Genomic DNA, 27,473 nt, shown 5'->3' with positions numbered 1-27,473 from the left:
CTGTGAAGATTATCTTGTTCGACAAAACGTGAAAGCATCATAAACTTTTGTTAAACACAAAGCTTATTTTTTGCGATAATCCAAAAGGCTATGGGAAAAATGAACAAGCTTTTTGGCGAAGGAACCAGTGTCCAGCTAATTTCCGGGTTGGCCTACAAAAATATGTAATTTGTGCGGCACTCTATGGTACCCAACCAATGTTTTTTGTTCTTTGTGATGACCATAACTATAATTATTACATATATGCTTTCATTTTGAAATTCCACCTTAAACACACAACTGTGTAGGTCAGCTACAACAGAAACTGACTGAATCATCAGGACAGCTGCACACACACACATGGGCATTATGAATAGGAAATTAGTTTACAACAGGTCTGGCAAAAGAAACTGGCAGGACAAGTTTGTCAAGTGCATGACAAGTGCGAACGTCATAGTGAAAGGAAACCCAGCTCGAAAGTCCAATCAGTTTTACAGAAATGTGCTATATATAAGTGACATCTATAAATGTAATATACATTCACAGGAACTGTCTTATGGGCATTTTAAAAGTAAGAGGAATGAGACACTTCCACATTTACAGTGCGTTACTTCCCAATATTTAATATTTTAAACAAAATGATTCAATTTACAAACTTAACTTTAAGTTAAACCTGCCACTACACGACATAACTAAAATGATGCTCTACAGTACACAGTTTACATGACAGAAAGACATTTCTACGTGTGTTAACAATATACATTATATCAATAAGGTATTTGTGAATGTTTCTCTCATAAAACAGCCTAAATATAACAGACAGAGGAAATGTAATACAGAAGCAGCCGCATCCAGATTCATCACAGGCTTGGATGAAACCAACACTTACACACAAACAAACATAAAATCACTGTCTATATAAACCATTATGGGACGTGGACGAAGACCAACTATAGAAAAAGACATCACGTCAGTTTATTACAGTTGGTTTAACTTGACAACTTTAGCGGAGTTTTGTTTTGGGATAAGCTAACACTGTATGCTAACTGGCTAATCATTTATTTGTGTACATCCCGAAACTATGATGTCACTTGAGTTTAATATAAACGTCCAAGAGTACCAAAACTTTATAAGAGAAAAACAATAAACCGCATATGGGCCCCAGTAGATACTCACCCTCTGTAGTATGCTTTTACCCGGACCTGGTGCGGGTTTTCTCCGGGGTGGGACATGGTGCTGTCCCGCAGCGTGGGCATTATGAAGTATACGCGCTCCGGCTAGCGAGCTAGATGGGCTAACGACGCTAGCCTGCTACCGTCTGACCGGAAACAACAACCCGAGTTGGTAAATTAAATTTAATCCTGAAACAAAAATAAACCTGACGCAGGTGACTGAATCGGTCGATCTAAAACAGAGTTAATAAAGTTCCAGTGAAAATTCGTCGGACCCCTGAAAGTTGAGCGTCTGACGGGAAACACTCCCTTCTTTCGCTGTCTCGACTCTCGCGCAGGCCTCGAGACGGACGATTCCAAACTGTGGAATGTGTGGGGGGGTCGATGAGATTTTTTTCAATTACATTACACATTACTAGCAACTGTTAGTGTCATAAAGTTATTTTAAGTTGATGTTTCGGTGAAAATTGTAATATTCAATATTAATTAAATTGATGTTGACGTTTTGGTTGTGATATTTAAAATGAGCTTGGTGAGATGGGAGCGCCTGGTAACATTCCGATTATACCACAGAACAATCTAAACACCAATCTGAATGTGGAGAAGAGCTGCGTTGGGAGTGCTTTGCACCCTTAGTCAAAAAAAGTCAAATAATTTCATTGTTTAAATTTATATGAACTGGTTACAAATGTTTAAAAAGCTTTATGATAATCCGTTACACTTTATGGTGCAGTATGCCTTCTAGTGGCAAAACCACTGTAATCAGCACAGGGTTAATTAACGGGACTATTGTACTTAAAGTTTTTACAGTAAAAACATTGAGTTTTAAATGGGACCTATAATAAAAATTTGACTTTTTCCATGTTTAACTGATATAATTGGGTTCCCAGTGCTTCTATCAACCTATAAAATGTTGAGAACAAAAAAGAACAACCCACTAACTTAGTTTTGGTAAACTGCAAGCATGTGAAAAAATAGGTCATTGAACTTTGTCTCCCCTTGTGATGTCAGAAGGGGATAATACCACCCTTTAATCTGCACTATCCAACCAAAGCACTGCCATGCAGAGATCAGCTCATTTGCATTCAAAAGGACACACCCAAAAAACTTTTTGGACACATCTAGTGGCAATTTTAACATCCTATAATACATTTTCTATATGGTATTTTGAGTTAGAATTTCACATACGTACACCAAAGATTTATTTTACACCTTAAAAAAGTCTTGTGAAATGTCCCCTTTCTGTTTCGGAACTAAAATCTGATTAGGCGATTAATTAAAATATGAAAAATATTTTGAATGAGTTTATTAAATATGCATATTTTAAGTTTGTTAAATGTACTCTGATTGAAATATCTATTTCTGTCATCAAATTTCTTAAAAACACTAAAAATGTCAGTTTTGCTAACTAGACCTCTAGTTTAAATAGACCTATTTGGATTTTTAATAAAAACTTCTGTGCAGTTTTAAATGTTTTAATGTTTCTAACACGATAGACACAAATGCAAACTTGGTATTAGAAACACTTACAGGAAGTCAACTCACATAAATATCTGCAGTGCTTTTCTGACTCTCAATGTAAACTGTGCAGGAGTTTCGATCCAGCACTAGTTTCTTCATTTTAAAATTCATTTAATCTTTTTTTTTTTTATAATATTCTATTTCTGCCAGCATCAACATGAAAGCATGGCATGTGCTTTAACTTGTTTTTGAAAAGTTAAGCTGTTATTCTGCATATAAGCATGGCAAAGTATTTTAACTTACTTTTGAAAAGTTAAGTTGTTATTCTGCATTTATAGCCTTTAAAACGAATGTGTTAAAACAACATTGTGTCTTGAACGACAACACATTTAACACTTTGTGTTGTCCCCTTTATTTATTTGAACACAAAAACAACACGAAATTGCACATCATGTTTTAAATAGGATAACTCAAAACAATGTGTTAAAAATGAACGCATCCTTTCTTAGAGTATAGCTAAAAAATATAGGATTTCTGTAAATGTTAGATTCTTGATCACACTTCTTAGATTAGACACGTTAAAATACGTCGGTTCAACGTCAAATTGTTTTTTGTATTTTTCTTTTTTTTTCGTTTTTGAAACGTGCGACATTGACGTCATACCGTTATTTTAATAAGCATCTTTATCAATCTCCGTTCATGAAAGCAGCGCTGCATGAAGTCCTCCTACACAGCAAGCGGTGCTGCTGGCTCGGAAATTTCTGAGCAGTTTTGTTTTTATCTCCATTTTAGAGAGCACTGTCTCATTATAACATGACTGAGGCCGTGACACCAGCACATCGGTGTTCATATCAGACAGGTAAACACGCATTCAGCTCATGCGCCTTCAACATTGCATGGGGAAAAGCGTCATAATTGCACGATGTCCCAGTCTTAATAAAACCATAATTTAATTGTATGAAAAAAATCACGTCAAATCGTTTGTTTATAAATATATGAATTTCATGCTAAACCCGATAAAGTGGGCGTTTCTCTATGACAGAGTTGTTTATTGCATGCATTTATAAGAGAAGAGACATTCGGCCTGTGTGAGTGTGACTTACTTCGGATGTCTGTTTAGGATATAGCCTATAGGCTATATATCAAAACATACTGTGATAAATTCCTCGTTTTCCATTTGTTTAAATCTATGTAATACAATGCATGTATTTATTTGCCGAATAAATGGCTGCTATACTTGTCATTGTAAATAAATTATTATTAGGCTACTGAGTAACCAACTGATTAATTATGGTAGTCCAGTTGGAGATTTAAATAACTGATTCTCCACCTTTAGGATTAGAATTGAGGTACAAATACATTTCTGCTTAAAATTATCAAATGTAAAATCTGTAGCCTACAATTTATTTTTTGGCTACGTCAACTTATGTCAAATTCCGAATGTTTTTGGCTATATTCAGAATAAACGGGGAATGTTTTTGCTGTAAAAAACTGAAGATAGAGTTATTCTAATAGAAAGTATCAAATTCAGATGATAAAATAAAGACAAACTATCTTTCTCTCTCAACAGGAATTGTTTCGGAATAGTAAAAACTTGTAACTTGGTACTAGCACTTCTTGTTGCCTCTCTGACAAAGCGCTTGATTGTTTCCTAATCCCCAAGTCGCTTAAAAAAATTATAAAAGCGTCTGCTAAATGCCTAAATATTAATGTAGATTATGATGTTAATAAAGCGGGATTTTAAAGCAGACGGAGAGGAGGCGCACGTTTAATAATGTAAATGTGTGCATAAACGAATTAACTAGACACATTTTCCAGTAAATAATAAACAGAATACACAATTATATATAATATATAATGTTTATGTATAAAATCTATAATAGTTGGTCCATCTTTTGGCTGTTTTTAAGTCCAAAGCACAAGCGACATTTGCGCACAAACATTTCGATTTGTGAGTGTCAAAATTTATGGGCACTACATTATACATTTTTATTTTGTTAAATTAAAATAGCATACATTTTAGTGTAGTTTTAGTTTAAATTATTTATATTTATTTTTGTTAATTATAATTTGGTTATCAAGGCTAAAATTATAAAAATATGATTTATCAAATAAAAATAAAATAAATAAATGCATCGAAAGTGACTAAGTCCAGTGTTTGGAGTGAGTTTATCCTACTTTGAGTAAATTGTTATAAAATAGGCAATATCAAAGTGTATGAAAACACTTATGAAAATTCTTATAATCTATTGATAGTTATGTGCTAACCTAAATTTTTAAATGTTCAATTGTGTTTGTTGTATGATTAACATGAGTTTTACCAATTGGAAAGATTGTGGAGACTCCAGAGTCATTTAAAAAACCTCTGAAAGTACAAAAACAGGATCTTTAATATCTTTTCGGTACCCAAAGGTTCCTGGCTTGATAGCATTGGTGGTCTGAGGTTTTTAGTCTAACCATAAATAATATAATAATTACAACAATATTTTTGGTCTGAAAAAGCCATTTTATGTTGAGTTATTTGATTTAATTGACTGTGCAAACATGTTAAAATATTTAAAATCATTTCATAATCTGCCACAAAAAGCCATATGGCTTATACATATGAGGCAGTTCCCGGACAGGGTTTAGATTGATTCAGGACTAGACCTTATCACATTTAAGTAGATTTTTCAAACAAAACTTACAAAAAACTATACTGGTGTGCATTTTGAGACAAAACAATGACACTAATATATGTTAAGATATTGCAGTAGGTGTTTTTAAATATAGGCAGCTCAAACATGCATTTTAGTCTGGGACAAGCCCTGTTCAGGAAACCGCCCTATAAATAAATGCAATAACAAGAAGCATTTTTGAATTTTTTTCCTTTAATTTAATGAATATTTACCATTGTATACATTTATTTAAGTGATATTTATTTTTGTAATAATAACATCTCTGATTACCAAGAAAAGTGAAAATATGAAGAGTTTCGTTGCAAAACGAGATAAATCCTTTTTTTTTTTAGATTTTTGTCAAAACATGTTTATTATTATGTTATCATGTTATTATTTTGTTTTATGGTGCTACTTAGCTGTATTTTTTAAGTTGTGAAGGTTTAAATCAAAACAAACCAACTGCAGTTGCATTGAAATTAATTGGAATGCACAACCAAAAAACAAGATTTCTGAACAATTAAGAAGACGGTGGTTATCTCGTTTTGCAAACGAAACTCTTCATATATTGAAAAATTAAAAGTTCTTTTTTATCGTTTTCTCCAACATTTTCAGTTTTTAATGGGCTTTTTGCAATATGCAGGAAAATAGGACATAGGATCAAATGTTTTAAACAAAATAGATTTTTTAAGATTTTTTACTATAATTTAAGTTTTACTCTAAATATGTAAAAATAAATGTGTGGTCTAGGATAGGCTATGGAAAATTTATTTATTGATGTAAGTGTATTATTATTACAGTTTTTTCCATATTTGATCATTCAGATTTTCTAATTTATGAAATGTGTTTTTCGTAATTAAAGAGCAGATAATCAGCATAAAAACTAGCAAAAATGTACTAATCTATCTGAATCCCAGGACAATCTTTTACATTTTACTGAATATTTTTATATCTAAATGAATTAGCACATTTATCATTTTAATCTATTTTAATAAAATTTTTATCTCATCTCACAGCGGTTGACTTTGATTCTGAAATTTCATAGTTGCCTAGCAACCCCAAGTGATGATGGGTGACACAGAGAAGCAGAATTTGGAAGAGGTAGAGGGGCAAAGCTGCACCTCCAGCGCCACTGCACCCATTAACAATAGCACATCAGTGAGTTCCACACCCAGACCAAATACTCCCACAGGCACACAGGCGACTTCTGCTCTACCTCTGGGAAACATGTCCTCAGACAGACAGGCGGTCCAGTTAATTCCCCATCAGTCCCAGGTGACCGGCATCAGCCCCTAACATACAACACATGACATTGTGTATTTATTTTCTCTATGTAGCTCATATACTCATAGCTCAGATGTACAGTCAAAAAGACTGGCAGTTTGATGGAGTGTGAAGCTTATGATGTGGTGTTGTACCAGGTAATTCAACAGGCATTGCACAGACCACAGAGTATGACAGCGCAGTACCTGCAGCAGATGTACGCCGCTCAACAGCAGCACATCTTGCTGCAGACAGCTGCTTTACAACAGCAACATCAGCAGAACCTCACTGCTGCTCAGATCCTGGCCACCACACAGCCGGTATGAGACGATGTTATCAGAAAACATTTTTAAATGTGTATTCATGTCACCTGTAAGATTAAACAGCATCCTATTACTCTTTAGGCACCACAAGCTAATGACAGCCAGCTCACATCTTCTCCTCCAGCCACAAATGGAAATGTAACTCAGCTGGCTAGTGTCTCTCAGACATCAGTAAGTGCTCTCTTTTTATTTCTAGTTAGGAGTTAAGATTATTTTATTATGTGTGCTCATTGACATTATGCTAAGGAAGGAGTTTTTTTTGTTCTGGTATGACGCTTCTTATCATAAAGACAAATGAATATGCAAATGCGGACTAACTAATACAATTAGAAATTTGGGCTATGAAACATTTCCAGCTTTTCATCAATGGTGTGAATACAACAACACCTCTCTCCCTTGCCTATAGATCACCATACCAACCTGTTCTGTAAATCAGCCGATTGGCCGCATCCAGGCCAGCAGCTCCAATAGCACAGGAGGAGCCGTATCCCAGCAGACCATGCTTCTAGGAAACAACTCTCCCACAGGTAGCCAGGCCCAAATGTACCTGCGCACTCAGATGGTAAGCGAGTATTTAATACTCATTTAGCTGCTTGAGCAACCAGTTTGTTCACTGATTTCCATATCGATTCATTTTACACTCTTCTTCTTTTTATTCTTCCTGTGTTTCTTGTATTTTGTATGCATTGCCTCTAATTCTCCAGTTGATTCTCACCCCTGCGGCTACAGTAGCTGCTGTTCAGCCTGATTTAACAGTCGTGTCCTCTCAATCAGCATCATCACAGGTAAGAATGATCTATCTATCTATCTATCTATCTATCTATCTATCTATCTATCTATCTATCTATCTATCTATCTATCTATCTATCTATCTATCTATCTATCAAACTAAAAAAAAATAATTTTAATAATATTGATTAAAGCAGTTATGTTAATATGTCTAATTAAGTTTTATTTCTATTAAACAATGTGACTACTTCACGATCGTATTACTTATTTCAGTGCAAAAGTCTTATGCTGCGTACACATCAAACGTGACGCTCTAGATTACAGGTTAACTTCAGGTCATGCAAGTTTTTCGCTTAATTTGAATATTTTCAACTTGCGCAAAGACACGTTTGAGGTGAATAGTGCATGTTTTCACGGCAATTGCGCGAGTTTGTGTCTATTCGCGTCTTTGCATTGACTTTGTATGTAATCGACTCATGCAAATCATTGAATTCGCATTTGGTGTGTACGCCCCATTATTTAGCGTACACACCAAACGCGAAGCATCATGTTTCTCATTCTAGATTACTCGCGGGATTTAATTTTGTGTCATGAATTTTTTTAGCTTGAGTTGAATATTTTCAACTTACGCAAAGACACATTTAAGGTGAATAGCGCATGTTTTCGTGGCAATCGTGCCGCCCAATTCGCGTAATTCGCACCACCCTGCGCGAGTTTGTGTCTATTTGTGTTTTTGCATTGACTTTGTATGTAATCTACTTGCGCAAATCGTTAAATTTGCTTTTGGTGTTTACGCCGTATTATGTTGCGTACACAACAAATGCGGAGCATCGCGTTTCTTATTCTAGATTAGTCGTGGGATTTAACTTCGTGTCATGTAAATTGTTTAGTTGGAGTTTAATATTTTCAAGTTGCTTAAAGACACATTTAAGGTGAATAGTTTGTGTTTTTGCGACAAATGTACCGCCCCAATTTGCATAATTCGCACCACCTTGGGCGAGTTTGTGTCTATTTGCGTCTTCGCGTTGACTTTGTATGTAATCTACTTGCGCAAATTGTTGAATTTGCGTTTGGTGTTTACGCCGCATTATGCTGCGTACACACCAATTGCGAAGCCTCGCATTCCTCGCTTTAGATTACTTGAGGTACTAACTTCGTGTCATGCACATTTTTAGCTTGAGCTAAATATTTACAATTTGCACGATAACACTTTTAAGGCAAATAGCTCAGCAATTGCGCCACAAAATATTATTTGTGTTTATTTGCATCTTTGCATTGACTTTGTAAGTGATCTACTTGTGCGAATTGGTCTGTATACCCATTAAATTTGCTGTTTTTGCAATGGATAAGTGACAATATATAATGATTTCAGAATACAACCAGAAAAATTGAAATTTTAGGCAGAATTTAAAAAAAGGAATAACATTATAAACTACAGTTATAAAGCTAAAGGAACCTGCAGGCTCTCTTAAACTTAAATAAAATAAAATTCTTGTTTCTAATCTAATGACTTCCAAATTTCAGTCTCCTTAAAAGAGTTCAAGATTTTGTTCAGAAAATTGCTTTTTTGTATCTTAATGATGAATAGTCTAAGATGAATGGTCATTAAAACTTTGCTAAAAAGACAAAGCTGTTGGTGGCCCAACTATGTTGTGTTATTGAATACGTTGTTTTCTTAAGGTTCAGAGCTTGGCGCTCCGCACAAATCTCCAAGGATCACTTGCTGCTCCCCATAACATCCAGATCAAGCCCTCCCCTCAAGGCCAGACGCTGGTGACCCCACTTCCCAAAATGTCTATTTGCCCACTGAAGTCCACACAAGGGTCCCAAAACCTGGTCGAAACTTCTCGAAGTGAGTCACTTATGACCAATGTCTCTCAGCCACCATCATCCCACTCACTCATTGCACCATGTAAGTTACCATTTTCATGTAGGATACATTATTTGAATTGTGATATAATCAAAACTGAATAATTTCCTGTTTGCTACTAGCAACATTTTCCCCAGTCCAGTCTCATACACTGGTCAGACATCATCTGCATTGCCCTCCCGGCCAGAGGATGGCGCCACACCAGCTCATTATTCAACAGAGCGCCACTGCTCAAAGACAGGTCCAGCCCATCGCTCTGCGTGTCACACCACGAGGGGTCTCTCCTCCACCTCTCTCCCTCCAGACCCGCACTACTCCCTCTACAGCCACCGTCCAATCACAGCACACCCAACTCTTCTCAGTGCCCTCCTCCACAAATCAACCAACCAATCAGCAAGCTGTAGTCTCTACCTCCACGCCAACACTCCCCGACCCGCCACCCCTTCATCTGGGTCCGGTATTAGAGCCGGTCTCTCAGTATTCACCACTGTCCTGTCCTCCACCTCTCACCATGGCCCTGCCCAGACTAATGCAGCCACCGAGACTGTCTCTGCGCTCGGTTCAGACCGTGGCTGTCCAGTCTGATCATATGCTGGTGTCCGAGGAAGAACTTCCAGCCGCTGAAGCTCTGGTTCAGCTTCCTTTTCAAAACCTACCGCCACCACAGACGGTGGCCGTGGACTTGAAGCTGCAGCCTGCCACACAACCAGAAGCTCTGTCGGTTAGATTTCTTCATAGCTATTTAATAATTGCATAATGCTATTTCAGTTTTAAGAATCTATTATGGGATTTTACAGGCTACTCAGTTTTTTAAAGAGAGTGAAAGCATGAATCTGATGAAGGATGAGTTGAGGAACAGAACGCCTACCCCGGCACCAACATCCCCACCGGTCGAACCCCAGACAAGCTCTGATGATGTACAGGCTCAGCCAGAAAACTGCACAGGTACGTGACACATCCACACATACGTCCAACCCTTGGTCTGATTTTGGTTTTAATGCCCATGTAGACCTTTACCAGCAATATCCTGTGCACAACTGATTAACCTGAACTCTATCCATAGCTGATCAGGACCAACCCCGTGTACCATCGGTGAACCAGTCGTCGGAGGACCCCACATACGCCAACGGTTCCCCCCCTCCCCTCCTCTCTTCTGCGGTAAGAAGGTTTCCCCCAGCCAGCCTTCCGGGGAACCCTGAGGGTCAGCCCTCACAGGCCATCGTTAGACCTCACATCCTCACACACCTCATTGAGGGCTTCGTCATCCGAGAGGGCCTGGAGCCGTTCCCGGTATGTCCACTGGTTGACCATGTAGAAATTCACAGGCGCCATGAGGCCGTAATCATGCCCATGGTTAATGAAGCCATGAAGCTCAAAGATCTGAGCAAAGAGTTATAAGGTGAGGCTAAGTGAAGGTCATGTAAAGATCAACCAGTCCCCATTTGGAGTCCATCGCAAAGTGCTCCACAAACAAATTGGAAACATAGAACATCTTTAAAATCTCAACAACAAATAATTCCTTGAAGAACAATAGGGTCCTCGCATCTTTGGCCCTAAAACCCCACAATGACACTGAACGGTATGGTACGGGGGTGGCGAGCGTCGTCCTGGAGACCTGCAGAGTTTGGCTCCAGCTCTCATCAAACACACCTGAACAGGTAATCAAGGTCTAAAGAGTTACTAGAAACATTCAGACTTGTGATATTTGATCTGTGATGGAGCTAAAAAGTGCTGGGGTGCGGCTCTCCGGGACCGCCGTTCGCCACCCCTGGTATAGTATATCGTGTGTTGATGTGCTTGTCTTTTCATCAGGTCAGACGTGCCTCCCTAGAGATGAACCTGCAGGCCACATTACCAGAAGATGGAAATACTCATGGAGAAACAGTCCAGGATGACTGTCTGATGGATCCAGACAACTCGAGTGATTCTGACATTGATAACCTACCTGCTGAGGATGGTGGGCACCTTAGCATCCAAAGTGACTTACAGTGCATTTAAGTAATAAAATTCATCATTATGTGTGTTCCCTGGGATTTAAACACATGACCTTGCTAACCCAATCCTATACCAAATGAACCCAAAGAGTGATTTGTGCTTAGTTACTGTGATTTAGATGCATCTCATCATCTCTTTTGTTTTCAGAGCAGACAGTCGAAAAAGTGGCCAATGTGTTGGAATGCGAGTTTTGTGGGAAGAGAGGCTTCGCTCACACCTTCCTCAGATCCAAACGCTTCTGCTCCATGGCGTGTGTCAAAAGGTGGTGTTCTCGTAGTAGTCCACGTCCTTCTCTCACCTACAAAACTGTACAACCTTGCTTTGACAAACAGCTCTCGCACGTCTCTCACAGATTCAATGTGAGCTGTAAGAAGCGTCTGAACCTGTTAAGGATGGATAAACTTAGCCGCTGGCCCCACAGACCCATGGGAAGGCGTGGGAGACCACCCAGTCGTATAAACGGCGGCTCTAGGGAACACTTTTTCAGAAAGGTCAGTCTAAACAAACAACAAATGATCTTTAAAGGGATAGTTCACCCAAAAACGAAAATTCTGTCATCCCATGCGTGGCATTTTATTACCATCCGATTTTGAACAACCAAATAAATCTTCTGAGATTGGTGTAGCACATTATTTCCTTGCAGCTGCAAGAGTCCCATCCTACCGATGGCAACCAGAGAGTGTACAATTCCTCAGTGTGGATTGAGCGAGATGAGGAAGAGGATCCACCGGGCCCAATGACAACCAGGCTGCGTCTTCAGACAGAGAGAGAGAAAGAGCAGGACCGAGAGCGAGAACAGAGCCGGGTGGAGAGCTGCAGCAGCTCCGACTGCTTTCTTGACTTGAGGCCCTCACAGTGGAGCGTGGAGAACGTCTGCTCCTTCATCGGTTCCTTACCAGGTAGATTAAAAATGCAGATCTTCTGCTCCACAAGAGGGCGCTGAATGGAAACGTTTAACTCTGATTGTTTTAATAATACATAAAAACCATAGACTGTCACAAATATGGATGTAGTGTCCGTGATGTCACCCGTAGGTTTGTGAAATTCTTGGAAATTCACTTTCTGATAACTAGACTAATCAGTTTTCGCTGTGGTCAGGCTTACAATCACCCTTTTTATCTTCGGTTCAGTATATAGCGTAAGTGTATTTTCCCCCAAAAAACAGGAAAATACAACATTCATTAAATTGTAAGCACGTTAAAGTGTAAACCTGCCTGACATGGGTAAAAATAATATGTTTTTAGGTTTTATTCATTCATCAGGTGTCATTAATTTCAAACAAGCTACTAGTGTTGTAGTCAAGACCACCTTAACCGAGACCAAGTCATGACCAAGACCAAGACATGCCGAGACCGAGACAAGACCAAGACTTTAAAGGGTCGAGACCGAGTCAAGACCAAGACCAAGACAGGCCGAGACCAAGTCAAGACCAATACCATTCACTGCATTAAAACACTTATGATAAAATGTGGAATATGCATAAGATTAGGCACTTCTTGTCTGTGTGTGTGCGTGCGTGCATGCCATCAGAGAAGTTGATAAAATAATCAAAGGCATTGCAGATATGTGGGAATTTATCTTTGTCTATAAGCAAATAAAAGTGAACAAACACTAAAGAGCTGAAATCAACTTAACCCTTTAATCTGAACTGTCTTTTCATGGCTTGCCATCCACTTAATACAATGCAGGTGTTTTTAGTAATAAAATTAGAAAAATTGTCATTGGGAGTAATTTAAACAATGCTTAAACAATGCCAACATCATATGCCAAACCTGAATAAACTGCATAAAATTAATGATAAAAAATAAATGTGTGATGTGCACTGCAAAAAATTATTTTCAAGAAAAAAATGTTCTTAGTATTTTTGTCTTGTTTTCAGTAAAAATATCTAAAAATTCTTTAATTAAGATGCTTTTTCTTGATGAGCAAAACTACCCAAGAAAATAAGTCAGTTTTTAGACCAAAAATGTCAAATTGAAGTGATTTTGTGAATAAAACAAGCTAAAAAATCTGCCAACGGGGTGAGCAAAAAATCTTGAACCTTTTTCTTAACCACTAAATTCAAGAAAAATTTGCTTACCCCATTGGTAGATTTTTTGCTTGTTTTATGCACAAAATCAGTTAAATTTGATATTTTTGCTCTAAAGACTAAACTTATTTTCTTGGGTCGTTTTGTTCATCAAGAAAAAGCATCTTAATTTAAGAAGTTTTAGATATTTTTACTAAAAAAATAAAAAAATACTAAGAACTTTTTCTTGAAAATCATTTTTTGCAGTGTTCCATCAGTTGTGGTCTTGACCGGTCTTGAAATAAAATTCCGAGTCCTCTTTGTCCGAGACTGGGTAAAAATGCAGTCGATTCCAAGACGAGACCGAGCCCTTAAAAATGTGGTCTTGAGACCGAGACCGGTCTCGAGAACTACAACACTACAAGCTACCATACTGAAGTTTTAAAATAATAAACTTGGGAAGGTTTCCCAGGCAGGGTTTATCCTAGTCCCAGCCTAAATTGCACCTTTGAGCTGCCTTAATTGGAAAACACCTTATACATATATATATCAGTGCCATTGTTTAGTCTTAAGATGCACACCAGTAATGTTTTTTGTAAGGTGTTTGTGATAACTATTTAAATGTCCTACTTTAACTAAGGCCTAGTCCTGGATTAATTTACACCCTGTCTGGGAAACTGCCCCATAATGTATAAGTTATATAAGTTATTATAGTTTGTTGTTATTTTTGGATGGGGGGGGTAGGTGAGCTAAAATTAATTTTGCAGAGGCCATCACAATAAAGTGTTACTGACTTTAGATGTTAACATGATTCAGTAGTATTACTATAAACAGGGAAAGTGTAATGCTCAATTCGACCTTTATAGTGATGAAAGTCCCGCCTTCCATTAAAATATCCAATCATCAATCATAAATATTGACAACTGACTGGGGTGGGGCTCTGTACAGAGAGGCGCCGTTTCTCAATCTGATGGTTGCAGCCTGCGGAGGTCGCATATGCAGGCTGCTTACGTCATCAAGCCTGGTTTATTTAAGGTTAACAGAGCATTACATTCGCATGTCATGACCATATTGCAACAATTTAGGATTAACTAAGAATAACGGTCAACTTCACAATTTGAGCTTAAGAAACAAAAGTTATGGTACAGATGACAGATTTAATCATTGGCCGGGAATATTTTGTTTTAGCCAGCGATTTAAGAGATATACTTCACCCCTTGAATAGGACGTGGTCTTACAGGACTGAAATAGCTGCCAGGTGATGCAAATATGGCCGCCAAATGTCTCTGACTTTCCTTAAAGGGCCAATATTATAGAAAATCCACTTTTTCAAGGTGTTTGAACATAAATGTGTCTTGACAGAGTATGAACACAACCACCATACAATGAGAAAAATCCACCCACTGCTCTTTTTATAATAACTTGTTTATCTTGTTAATGTGATGTCACACTGATAAAGTCCCACCCACAGCCACTAACTGACTGGTTAACTTTACCCAAAAGCTTTTTTTAAATGTGTTGATTAGCACGTTGTAGCACTTATGCGATATATGTTGAATCAGGGCATAATATTGGCCCTTTAAACTTTAACACTAGTCTCGTGATTTATTATAGTATTAACAATATGGTGATTTCTTCTGTTAATGTTTTTGATGATTAACTCTGAAATCTGTGTTTGTTATCAGGGTGTCATGACCTTGCCGCAGAGTTTCGCTCACAGGAGATTGATGGACAGGCGCTGTTGCTGCTGACAGAGGATCATCTCATGAGCGCTATGAACATTAAACTGGGCCCTGCTCTTAAAATCTGTGCACAGATTAACACTCTCAAAGCAACTTAGAGACTCTTGTCAGGTCCGACCATATTTCAAATCTCAGATGTGGTTTGTTTGCTCTCAGTATGATGGTCATACTGTCCTATCCTGCCATAATATAATTAAGGATCTACGTCCACTTAAGTGCCATAGTTCAATAATTGTCTCCATTCTATCGATACGGTTGGCTTTAGTGAGGACCCTGCCCTCATTCAGATACCTCAGACAAGATCTTACCTGTTAGGATGGATGTCATTCCGTTCAATCTGATTGTAAGGCAAGAATTTTGTATATAGATTTATTGTGATCTTGCATTTATAGTAAACAGACCGAGGGATGATATTGGCACATAATGTACAAAGTATTTAAAATAAAACATTTACACACAAATGTTAGGAAACTCCTTTCAGAATAAGTTGAATGTTTGCAAAAATGCTGAATATATATACATATACAGGCGTTGTAAAATAAAGATTTATTAATAAACAACAATTAGAGTCTTGTATAAAATTTCCATGTGCATGAAACCAGAAACGTATTTGTAGATATAACAGACAAAAGGCATCTGTACCTTTATCCCCTCACAGAACAAATTCTCACATTAATCATAATTCCTAAAAAAGAGAAAAATAGGGTTTTAAGGGTTAAACTTTATATAACGCTTGATATAAGTTCAGTTACAAATAGTTACAAAGTACATTTTTTTTTAAAACAACATAACCTATGGAAATAATGCATTAGCTCACTCACATAAGGCACATATAAAACACACTGACAGCACCTTATTTTAATGACGTCAGCATCTGGATAAGATTTATAAGCCATATACCAGATAAAGTCTAAAGGTTTCTCATGGTCACAGCAGCAAATAAACATTAGGGCATACATTGATTTTCACTGAGAAGCATTTTGTTTAACTCATGTGCTATATACAATGATTGTGCTGTCCAATAGAGAATTTTTCTGTACATAAATGGTTAAGAAGCTCCACGTTTCTTTAAAACGGGCATTGTAGACTCTTACTTTTTATGTTGCAATGCAATTTCTTTGAGCTTCATCTGTTGTTCAATAATCATGTCGAACTCTTGTCTTTCTCTAAAACCAAATAGAAAAAAACGACAAAATTAAAACTCCGCTTTAAAAAGCCAGACGGCCTCATAAATACTCATGTATCCGTACCTCTTACTGAAACATGGCCCGCTGCGATATTTCTCTTCCGCCTTCACCAAGGAAAGCCTGTGGACTCCAGCAATGGCACGTATAATCGCCTAAAACACATTTTGATTTAACTTATCTAACATGGGAAATGCACAAGTACCGTTAATGTTAAAAAGTGTTTGGTTGAAAACATTATATACAGTGGGGAAAAGCCAAATATTGAATTCATACAAAGAAATCAGAACATTTAAGTATAAAAGTTGAGTCATAATATATAAAGTGAAATGACACAGGGAATAAGTATTGAACACATGAAGAGAACAAGGTGCAAAATGGCATCGAAAGCCAGGAGAACACCTGAAATCTGTCAGTATTGAGGGGGAAACCCTGCCCCCTATCAGTACTAACTGATAACTCTCTCAAGATCTTCATAATCTTATCATTGTAAAGCATTTTGATGGGAAATTATAGCCGCATTTCCAGAATTCTGACTGTTCCTATAAGCACTGTATGGACCAATATCAGGAAATGGAAAGAGCATCACTTCACCATAAACTGGCCACGATCAGGTGCTCTGCGTAAGATCCCTGTCTGAGGAGTCCAAAGAATAATCAGGAGAGTTCTCCAAAAGCCAAGAACCACTTGGGCAGAACTTCAGGAAGACCTTGCATCAGCAGATACTGTTGTTTCAAAGAAAACTATAAGCAATGCACTGAACTGTCACGCTCACCACGCAAGACCCCATTGCTGAACAAAAAGCATGTTGAGGCTCGGTTAAAGTTTGCGAAAGAGCATTTGGAGAAGCCTGTGGATTATTGGGAGACTATAGTATGATCAGATGAAAGCAAAATTGAACTTTTTGGCAAAGTTCATAAAAGAGGCCCAAGGAACCTTCAAGATTTAAAGACCATTTGTGTGGAAGAATGGGCCAGAATCACTCCTGAGCAATGCAGACGACTGGTCTCTCCAAACAAGAGGCGTCTAAAAGCTGTGATCACCAACAAAGGCTTTTCTACAAAGTATTAAATCAAGTGTGTTCAATAGGCTACTTATTTCACTTTATTTATTATGACTCAACTTGTATACCTAAATGTTCCTATCTCCTTCCATGAATTCAATATTTGGCCCGATGGCCACATCTGGTGGAAACCCCGTGTCAATAGCCCACCCAGAAATCCCCCATTGACAAAATGCTAATGTGTCAAAAACGTATCATCCGCGCTGAATATATAAATAATTACCTCCGGCAAAAGTACATCCAGAATAAGCTTTATCCGGTCGGCCTGGATCTTTTCCAGACAGTTGTTTATCTGTGGAGAGCTGTTGCAGACCATGTCTAGATAGCGGTACACTTTATCCACCTGCTCCTCATCCTCCAGGTACACGTCCACCACTCGGCGAGTGGACTTTTTGACGGCTTGCATCCACTGAGACGACTCCTGACCACCGATCACTGCCTATACAAACCATCCGAAAGAGTCATGCATTATCAAGTTGCGTCCTCATTTTCTCACAGTGTACAGTATATTACGATAATTTATGCAGCATGTTACTGTTGGTAAATGTTGCCGATCATACCAGTAAGTGGTTTTCGACTCTTCGCCTGTTGACGATGAAGTCGACCAGCTTCTCATTGGCTCGATTGCGTGCGGCCCTGGCTCGGTCTGGTAAGACTTTCTTCGAATGCAGATCGTCTTGTTCTTCAACAGCGATGTCCTCTGTGTTGTCATCTGAACTGTGAAACTGCTCGCTCAGGATCTCCTGACTGGGGAAGGTGAGCACAGACTTCCCTTCAGAGAACTTCCTCCTCACCGGGCAACCTGGGTTCACAGAATCACACCCTGTCACTTCTGAAATTTAAGCTTTAGATATGAATCTCTGTCAGGGAGGAGACTTACTGATGTCAGCTGCACAATATTCGATAAGGGAACCGGTGAAGGAGCCACATCCTGCCAGAAAAACAGGAAATGTGTCAACATCTGTATGTGTTACATTAGACATGTGTGTAACATAGCACAAGGGAGTTTAAATAAAGTAGTGAGATAGATGTTTGGAAATTATAGCTGTTTAAATGCGAATTGTAATACAAAATATTTCTTCATTTAGTGACACAGCTGTATTTATAGTGTTAATCTGTACGACATGTTGCCATGTGGCATATTGAAAAAAAAAATCGAAATATTAATCGATTTCTCTCATAAACGTATCGTTTCAATTCAAAAGACAAAAAATTACCCCACTTTAGTCATGTGGATATCTTTAATGATGGATGCTTTTCGTAGGTTCACTATGTTGGACCCAATAAGAAGATAACATTACGGTATTTTAATAAAAAATTATGTTCAACTAAAGATAGGAAGTCAAATGCATCTGCAATGGCATGAGTATGCACAAATTATGGGGGAATTTTTATATTTAAGTGAACTGTTACTGTAAAGGTGCCAAAGAATGCATTAAAGGCGGAGTCCACGATGTTTGAAAAACGCTTTGGAAAAGGAGACGGGCCGACTACCAAAACACACTTATAGCCAATCAGCAGTAAGGAGCGTGTCTACTAACCGACATCCTTGCCGGGTTGCGTATGTGTGGGGCGGGTCTATCAACAGAAGGTCCAGATTCTATTGGGGTAGGGGCGTGTTTGTTTAGGTGATTTCAAATATCAACATTGGCTTTCAAACATCGTGGACTCCGCCTTTAAAATAATATGTGCTACATTTTTCTCTGATATTTACATAGAAGGTATGTGGCTTTATTAAGTGCAAAAATTATCCAGAGATTTTGCATGTCCATTTACAACCCTAGGATTTGTCCCCAAAATGAAACGGCTGATTTTACCTTCTTTGGAAGGGTCATGAATTTTAATGTTGAGCTCTGCTCTGATTGGCTGTCTCACAACGAGGCTCAAAACAGTAGCTCATAAAGCAAACAGACCGTATATGTTTGAGCTTGTTTCAGACGAAGATGCAGATTTTGAGGAACAACCAATTGTTTGGAGATTGGAAATGAATGTTTCCGAGGGGTACGTTTATTCGTGTTTTCTCAGTATGGATTTGCAAAACGTAACTTTAGCCTAAACGCTAGCATATTGTGCTAACTCAGCAGTCTCAACTTTATTTTTAGCATTGTAACAACAATGTAATAAATTTTGTGTGTAATTTAATGTTTTTATTTTTATTTAAGGGCGTACATCATGACTGTAATGTCACAGTTGTTGTTATGTTGAAATGTTTTCCAGCGGTCTTTTGCATGCACAAGGTTTACATAAGGAGGAAACAAACGTATTTGAGGCTTATGATATGCCATTATCATGTAGAGAACTCTTATTATTCATTTAGGCCAAGAAAAATACAGTTTTACATTCTACAGCACCTTTAAATAAGCTAATGCAGAGTGAGGACTGATTTAGTTTACTTTATTTAGAGCTCAAGTGTTTTTTTTTGTTAAAGATGCAATTTGTATTTATGCGCCGCTAGATGGCGCCAGATCAAATCAATAACAATGTTGTTGTTTAATGACGCTCTGAAGCAGCGTGGAATTATGGGATTTGTAGTTTTTAACTCAACCGCTGATGGCCATCAATCAGACGCGAACGAGAAATCACGTTGACGGATAAGGTAATCAAGTCTTATAAATGTTGCGTTTGATGACATTGTTTATTTCATTATGTAAGTTTATATGTGATGTTCAAAACGAAATTGTTAGTCATAGATGTTATACTATACGTCCAAATTCGATGGTTAACACAGCACAGAATTAAGTTTTCAACTTACAATCTACAATGATTTTTCACATAATGTATTGACAGTACAAATCTTATTGTGAAGTGTCTTAAAATGACCATTTATATTGCTGTACAATACCTCTTGATGTGCATATCGTCCGCGGGAAGACGCGCTGATTACAATCTACACACTAATGTTGTGATGAATATAATGGCATACGTTTTTTGAAGGGTTACGAACCAAAACAACTCACCCATCGCGTAAAACACAAGCAGGATCAGAATCTCGGTCTAGTTAAATGTTGTCGTGAAGCTCTCTCCATCCAGATAATGCAACAACAAATTGATCCTCTCTCGTTTTGTTCATAAGCAAGCGCGTAGCCCGACAGGTGCTATCGCATAGTTCCGCATTTGTCCACGACACTGGCTGCGTCCGAAAACTCAAGGCAGTGATGACTTGTTGCCTCGCTGCCTCATGAGGAAATGACTTCGGAGGCATGAAGGCAGCTCAGAGAAAGGCTTTCCGACGCACTTCAAAGGCAGCGTGTTTGAAATATAAACAGAGAGCACCTTTGTGATAACTAATCACATATTTGAAAACAACAATACTTATTTCTCGCTATAAATGCAATTAAAATGTGTAAAAAGTGAAAATATACGTTTATTTTCACTAAATTTGTGCTCCAGTTGCTTCCTTGGCTGCCATTTTATATTTTCGAACTCGACCACTGTTGTCATGTGGTTTTTACGTCAGTAAAGGCGGTGACAAAGGGTCACATGGATATTAACGTCATTGACAGGAGACTGCACTGCCCCGTGTCAATGTTTTGAATGGAAATTTTCTCACGATTTACAAGTAGTTGAAAACATTACAGATATTGATAGTAATCAGCTGGACAAAATATATAACACTGGCCTAGTGGTTTTTGGACATTTTACTGCAAATATCTTACAAATTGCACGTTTAATCATTTGTTGTTTGTTTGGGTCAAATTTGCAAAATATGATGTTTATTTTCTTTAAAGGTTCAACATAAATTGAATTTCTAAGAGGAAAACAAAACAGAAGGGTAAATACCAATGCGGATTCTATAGTCTGATATCAGCTCCAGAGACCAGGTTATAGCACTGCCATACTTCTCCTTTGCTGCATCCTAACCGAAGGGTAAAAAAAAACAAATAAATACGCTATAGTAAACAGTGTGATCATCCAATACAGCATTGACTACCAAGTAATAATAACACAGAAATATAAAAATGTGAGCTTACAATCTAAATTAAATTATTTTAGCTAAAGCAAACATGTGGCCCTGGACAACAAAACCAGTCATGAGTCAAACTTATTGCAAGAATCATTAGGATATTAAGTAAAGATCATGTTCCATGGAGATATTTTGTACATTTATATATATATATATATATATATATATATATATATATATATATATATATATCTGTGTGTGTGTGTGTGTAGCTAAGGACTTTTTTTGGAAAATTTATAGGTGATTTTTTGCACCCTCCAGATTTTCTAATAGTTGTATCTCGGCCAAATATTGTCCGATCCTAACAAAAAAACTATGACTGGTTTTGTGGTCCAGGGTCGCATATATTTACTCTTTATAATGATATGTAACTTTACCACCAGTTTTTCGGATTCTTCACAGTCAAACGGCTTTAGGGTTCGCAGAGATACAAAAAATCTTTAGAAGAAAACAATGAGGTTATTAGAAGGAATAAAAATTACACTATCATTCAAATTTTAAGACTCAGTTGCAAGTTTATTCAATAAGCAACCATTCAAGCCTGTTTAAATATTCATAAAGGAAAGCAAGACAATGATACAGACTACAGCCTAAAGTATAGTTCAGGTTTTTATTTTTGTAACTACGCGTACTCTATGCACATACAGGAGTATGTAGTGTGTAGCCCACGAGAGGCATACAATTTGATGCAATGTGGATGTGTTGAAGATCTGTGTAAGCGTACGAATCAAATAAACCATGCTTTGCAAGGCTGTAAGTTGCACTGTGCATGTACACTCGCAGACATAAGACTTAGGAATTGTTATAGTGTATATATGGTTTCTTATAGATGACACCAGGAAAATATTAAGGTGTAATTTAACAAATGTTGGGAATAGTCTATATAATGATAAATGAATTCTTACCCTTTTCTCTTTCTCTTTTGATCAGTTATGTAACCATCAATAAATACAATGCTGGCTTTTTTGCTCTTGTGATTCACACTTTTAACCACAGAAGAGATGAGTGAGCCGTTAATGTACTACACATTAACATGAGGAGTTATAAAAAAGAAACGAAACACTGAAAAATAGCTAAATAAGGCTCAATCAAAATTGATGGGATTTCTTTTTTTAAATGTACATTCTGCATTCTGTTTAGTACCTCAGATCAATTAAAGAATTTAATATGAAATGAAATATCATTACAAAATCAATTCTGAATTGTGCGCAAAGCTGGTACTTACCACAGCTGGCCAGTAGGGATATTTCCTCAGTTTACACCACACACAAAGTCCCTCTGAGATCGATGAAGGCTCTGGAAACGCAAAATTCACATTAATGGATCGTTGACCAAAATAACAGATTTCCCCAATCAACACCAACCATACTCACTTTTATTGTCTTGCTGCAAGAAACTGGGCAGCTCCTCCTCATCATCATTATCCTGATCCTCTTCATCCTCCTGTATGGAGAGGGAGTGGCAGAGAGGCTGGAACTCCCCCTGCAGGCTCAGCTCAATGGAGAGGTCAGAGGACATGCTTTCATCTGATGGGTACATAATAACATAACAATATAGATGATATCAAACAACACATCATGTCATCTAATAAATAGACATGGGTGCATGGCAATGAGCACTAATGTATTATGACAACAAGGACCACCTATTCGAGTAAAACCTGTAAAACAAGGTGCCAAAACAATGGTTTTAAACTTAGTTGGGTGTGATTTTAAAAGGAGACAGGGCGCGGGATTAAATCAATATTTAAATCGATCTACATCATATACAATTTTAACAAGCATACCCAATTTCTGTTGGAGTTCTGGATTCGGGGTTATCAAAGAAAATCTACTGGAAAGAGACGTCTCATCCTGAGGGGATTCTGTCAAAAACATTTCACTCTTCTTGCAGCGTTTTGAGGGCCGAGAAGACCTTGGCTCCTGTGAATTTCTTTTCCTCTGTCCTTCCGGCTTCCCCGCTGCCGTGAGTTTCCGGGGTTTGACTTTTCTTACTGGTTTGTCGTCTGGGGAAGACACCTGACAAGAAAACCAAATGAGAAAACACATCATGCAACTAAACCAGGAATTTCTATGTAGGACTAGGCATTATACTGAATATTGGACATGTAGGAATAATTGACGATGGGCCATTAAATTATTCGCAAATAATGCGAGTGTAATGTTACACGATGGGTGTGGATTATTTTCAAATAATTTAAAAGACCGGAGTCAATTATCCCTCTTATACCACGATTACCAAAGACATTGCTAGACTTTGCTCTGGAGGTTATTTTAAGACATTTGACATGTCAGGTGTGCCTTTATAAAAACATAATGCACACGGTACCTGTGAAACATTTCTCAAACCAAACAGCTCTGTGGTATAATCATCCCATTCTCATGAAATGCGTTGTGTAATTTAAATAGCACGCAGTGTGAAAAGTCATGCAATTTATATGCCAAATTCCTATTTTGCGTGCATTTGATATGCAAACCCAGTCTCACTAAATTGCGTATAAATAGCACAAAGTGTGAAAATCGTGCAATACATAGTCCAAATTCCAATTTGGCGTGCATATGATACACCAATTCTTCCCATTCACTTAAATGGCGCATCTTTGTCATTTTATTTATTGGTTATTTATTGATTTTTTTTGCTTTTTTACCATTTTTGCTTGGGTTTAGGGTTAAAACAACTTTATGTTATATAAAAATGACATCCTAACCCAAACCCCAATTCTAACCCCAACTCCAAGAGACCATGGCTTAAATATAGACAAAAACATGGAGAAACCTGTATATTAAATAACCTCCTTAAGCAAATCTTAAATCTAATCTTAAAGCTAACCCTTGCTTTTTATACGCATCTACATGAGACTGTGTAGGATATGCCAGTCCTTTGCGTTCACTTAATATGGCCTTTTTTTGTGTTGTTTTATTTATTGGTTTCTGTCACTTGGATTTGGGGTTAGAACAACTTTTTGGGCTCTATAATACTCCCAGCGCAATCCGGCGCAATTTTGTGCCCATGGGCATACTGGTCTGAAAGCGAGGTGTGTTCAGGCGCATTGTTGGCGTGTTGCTATCACACACACGAATGCATAACATCACAAAAATGCTTTTAAATATGAAAGATTAAAGGATTGAATGTAAAAGATTATTATTGGGTCTCTTGGACATAAATGAGGACCGATTACGAGACGTTAGAAGGCGTAAAGAGCTGCTTCACCTGCAGCCTGGTAAGTAAATAAATGCTTTGCTTTAATCCAATGCATTTATTTTTAAATGTTTTTTAAATGCTATCACATGGATTTATTGTTATGATGACTCTGTACCTGTGGATATGCTAAGATGAGAAACATTTTAAGTAATGCTTTTTAAAAATTCCATGGGGCTGTCCGAGTGCTGAAACGGCTCTCCGCACGTTTGTAAATCTTTATCTCTTTGTTGTATTTTTAGAGTACAAACCTTTTCTTGCATATTTGCAAAATTATTTATGATAATTACAACGATAATGTAGGATATTTATACATTACAGCAATTAAAAGCCTGCTATTTTTACTTCCACGACTGAAAGAAAAAGGTTTTAATCAAAATCTTTTTTAATTTCAATAAAAATGAAAACAATTTTTTTTTACATTATTCTTAAACTGGGGGTCTTCTTCCTCCGCTTAGTTTTTCAGTTTACAAAGTCCGTCACCTAAATTGGGATTAGACATAACGCCAGCGCAACCGGCTTTTAAACATTTTGACATATGTACATGTTGCACAACTTTTCACACTGTGTGCCATTTATACGCATTTCATGAGAATGGGTAGGGTATAATGTAGAAATAAATGTGCTGAAGATATAAAACTACAGTACATCATGAATACTGTATGAAAATAAGCAATTTCACTTCCCCTTTACGTCTCACAAGTTGCCCAAAACATAACCTATCATTATTTTTAGAAAACCGATCCTAAACAAAGACAAAGGGTTGTGGCATGACCTTCATCACCCCAAGCAGCACTTAAATGAACTCTTTTTAAAAAAGTAAGTAAGTGGTGGTCACTAGGTTTCTACTGTTCACATTTACGCATTTGGCACACTTTTATCCAAAGAGAGACCTTGATTGGATTACAAGGTATACTTTTTTAACAGAATGCTTGTTTCCTGGGTTTGAACCCTTGAACTTTTGCGCTGCTAACGCAATGCTCTAACACTGAGGAACTAAGTGTCCATTAGATATAAGGGATTTTACATATATACCCTGGCTCTATTTCAAAGAGCAGACAATGGTCATATGATCACATACCTGTACTGGACTGCACTGTGTAATGTTACGTTGACTTCTTGGTGTGCATGGTGAGCAGCTTATCTCTGAATCTGGATTTGGTGATCTAAGGCGTGAGTTGGGCGTTGAGCTGAGGAGAGGGCAAGGCTTAAGATTGCCCCGTTTTGGTGTGCAAGGTCCAGAACTACAAGCCTTATTAGTGTGACTGGAGGATTTCTGCTTTTGAGAGCGAGGAGATAATGTGGTACGCTTGTGAAGTCCTTTAGAAACATCAGAGGAAGTCTGACACTTCTGTATTTTTTTAGAAGATTGTGTACGTGTCCGTTTTGTTTTATCACTATTGTCCTTTGCTTTGAGTTCTGTATCATTTTTCAGTCTATCAAAACAAGGTTTGTTGCCAGCTACATCGCTTGGTGTGGCAACATCGCCTTTGTCACAAGGTTGAACATCCGCTTTTGTTTTTCCCTTGCGAGATGTTTTTGAAATCTTTGTTGGGTGTTTCTGGAATGTGGATTTTTTTGGCTCAGGTTCACCTGAATTTGAAGACACGTGTCCATTTGTGTGTCTTACTGGACGTGAAGGTTTTTGTAAACGGTTTGATGGGTCGGGACAGGCACTTTGGTTTAATGCTTGAGGTTTCTGCTTGTCGTTCACGGTTTCAGTTAACCCACATGATCCAGCAGCATGCAAATCTGGAGTCTTCCTGGTTTTCCTACTATGCAAAGTGGAAGCGTTGTCGCATGAACCAGGTGTGTGGGATTTAGGCAGGACTTCAGGAATGGGTTGACGGGTCCTGCGTGGGTTCTTTCTCCCGTGTGAATTCATTCCTGCAGGGATTGATGGCACACTGGTGGTCAGTTTTGTTTGGGTGGGTTGCAGAAAAACACACAATGTGATGTAATCATGACGTGTACTGATTTTAGTTGACTACTAAAATGGAAAACTATCACAAATACCAACTATTCAACAGGTGTAACATTTTATATTCAACGAAAAATTGGGAATCAAATGTAATACATACGGAATTTTAATTTTAAATATTACGATTTTTTTTTAATCTACGTACTCGCGTAATAGTTTAACTCTCAATAATAAGCAGAAGCGACGCGTTTAAAACTGAAAGCATTAACATCTACACATCTTTAAGCATTGACTAAAACAAAATAAGCTAACTAAATCCTATATGTTTTTTAAACATTGATCATATGAATAATTTTAGACCTTGGTAACGTTAATAGTTCTGTAGACACGATCAAATCCTGGAGCTTCAACTTTAGCTGGAAACAACATCTCGCAAAATAAAACGCATCATAAAGAAACCATACGATTATAAATGCAATATTTTACTTATTACAATTTACTTTTACATTGCATAACAAATGTAGCATGTAAAACAGACTAGATCTGAAACTGCAGACGTGTTGACTTGAATCGCAGTACGTTAGCATTAGCAGCTCCATGGAAATCGACGTCAATACGTCATCGCGCACTATTAGACACTTCACATAGCAACTGTTTAAATGTTGTAAAACTACGCAGGCTCTTAAATATGTGAATGATAAACACTTACTTGTTGGATTAACGTTAAGTCGTTTTGTTTAGCTCATTGGATTAGGCTCGAGTGTTGTTGTGAATCCGGAAGTTGGTTTACATGTTAAAGGAATAACAACAGAGCAGCGAATCCCATCCCTCCCTCTCGGTTCTGGCTAGAGGGGATACAGCAATGGCTAATCTCGCGAGATTTTGCCTTTACACATATCTATGATAAAAACAGCGCTCAGCCGACGAGATTTCACGAGATTATG

At 37.7% G+C, this 27,473-nt stretch overlaps 3 protein-coding genes across 10 annotated transcripts in view; 1 reads left to right on the top strand and 2 right to left on the bottom strand.

Annotated features, from left to right (window-relative positions):
* The window catches only part of prkci (protein kinase C, iota), a 30,850-nt gene extending 29,341 nt beyond the window's left edge, over positions 1-1,509 (bottom strand). Inside the window, exon 1 of the mRNA XM_073873643.1 lies at positions 1,156-1,509. Within this exon, the coding sequence (XP_073729744.1) occupies positions 1,156-1,235 (80 nt within the window). The 5' untranslated portion in view covers positions 1,236-1,509. The remainder of the gene's footprint in view (positions 1-1,155) is intronic.
* A 1,806-nt stretch (positions 1,510-3,315) lies between these two features.
* phc3 (polyhomeotic homolog 3 (Drosophila)) lies at positions 3,316-15,971 on the top strand. 8 transcript variants are annotated; one of them, XM_073873598.1, is made up of 15 exons: positions 3,316-3,471; positions 6,286-6,544; positions 6,703-6,852; positions 6,937-7,026; positions 7,262-7,417; positions 7,560-7,640; positions 9,265-9,496; positions 9,577-10,175; positions 10,252-10,399; positions 10,518-10,744; positions 11,267-11,411; positions 11,597-11,711; positions 11,802-11,940; positions 12,075-12,348; positions 15,143-15,971. In XM_073873598.1, exons 2-15 carry the CDS (start codon positions 6,335-6,337, stop codon positions 15,295-15,297), a joined length of 2,721 nt encoding a protein of 906 aa, XP_073729699.1. In that variant the 5' UTR covers positions 3,316-3,471; positions 6,286-6,334; the 3' UTR covers positions 15,298-15,971. The 8 variants fall into 8 exon arrangements, with proteins under 8 accessions (XP_073729699.1, XP_073729706.1, XP_073729697.1 ...); XM_073873605.1 differs by having other exon boundaries at positions 6,691-6,852; positions 6,937-6,993; XM_073873596.1 differs by having other exon boundaries at positions 6,691-6,852; positions 9,271-9,496.
* On the bottom strand, positions 15,727-27,394 carry LOC129441885 (uncharacterized). The gene is made up of 14 exons (XM_073873619.1): positions 27,239-27,394; positions 25,690-26,495; positions 23,197-23,428; positions 22,784-22,936; positions 22,641-22,706; positions 22,316-22,406; positions 21,788-21,848; positions 21,227-21,302; positions 18,327-18,377; positions 18,007-18,248; positions 17,670-17,885; positions 16,450-16,538; positions 16,294-16,365; positions 15,727-15,884 (listed from the first exon to the last, which is right to left on the bottom strand). Exons 2-14 carry the CDS (start codon positions 26,491-26,493, stop codon positions 15,872-15,874), a joined length of 2,166 nt encoding a protein of 721 aa, XP_073729720.1. The 5' UTR covers positions 26,494-26,495; positions 27,239-27,394; the 3' UTR covers positions 15,727-15,871.
* Positions 27,395-27,473: the final 79 nt, after the last annotated feature.

The sequence above is a fragment of the Misgurnus anguillicaudatus genome, chromosome 2 (genome assembly GCF_027580225.2).
Source record: "Misgurnus anguillicaudatus chromosome 2, ASM2758022v2, whole genome shotgun sequence".
NCBI lineage: Eukaryota > Metazoa > Chordata > Actinopteri > Cypriniformes > Cobitidae > Misgurnus > Misgurnus anguillicaudatus.
This window is presented reverse-complemented; position numbering and strand designations above follow the sequence as displayed.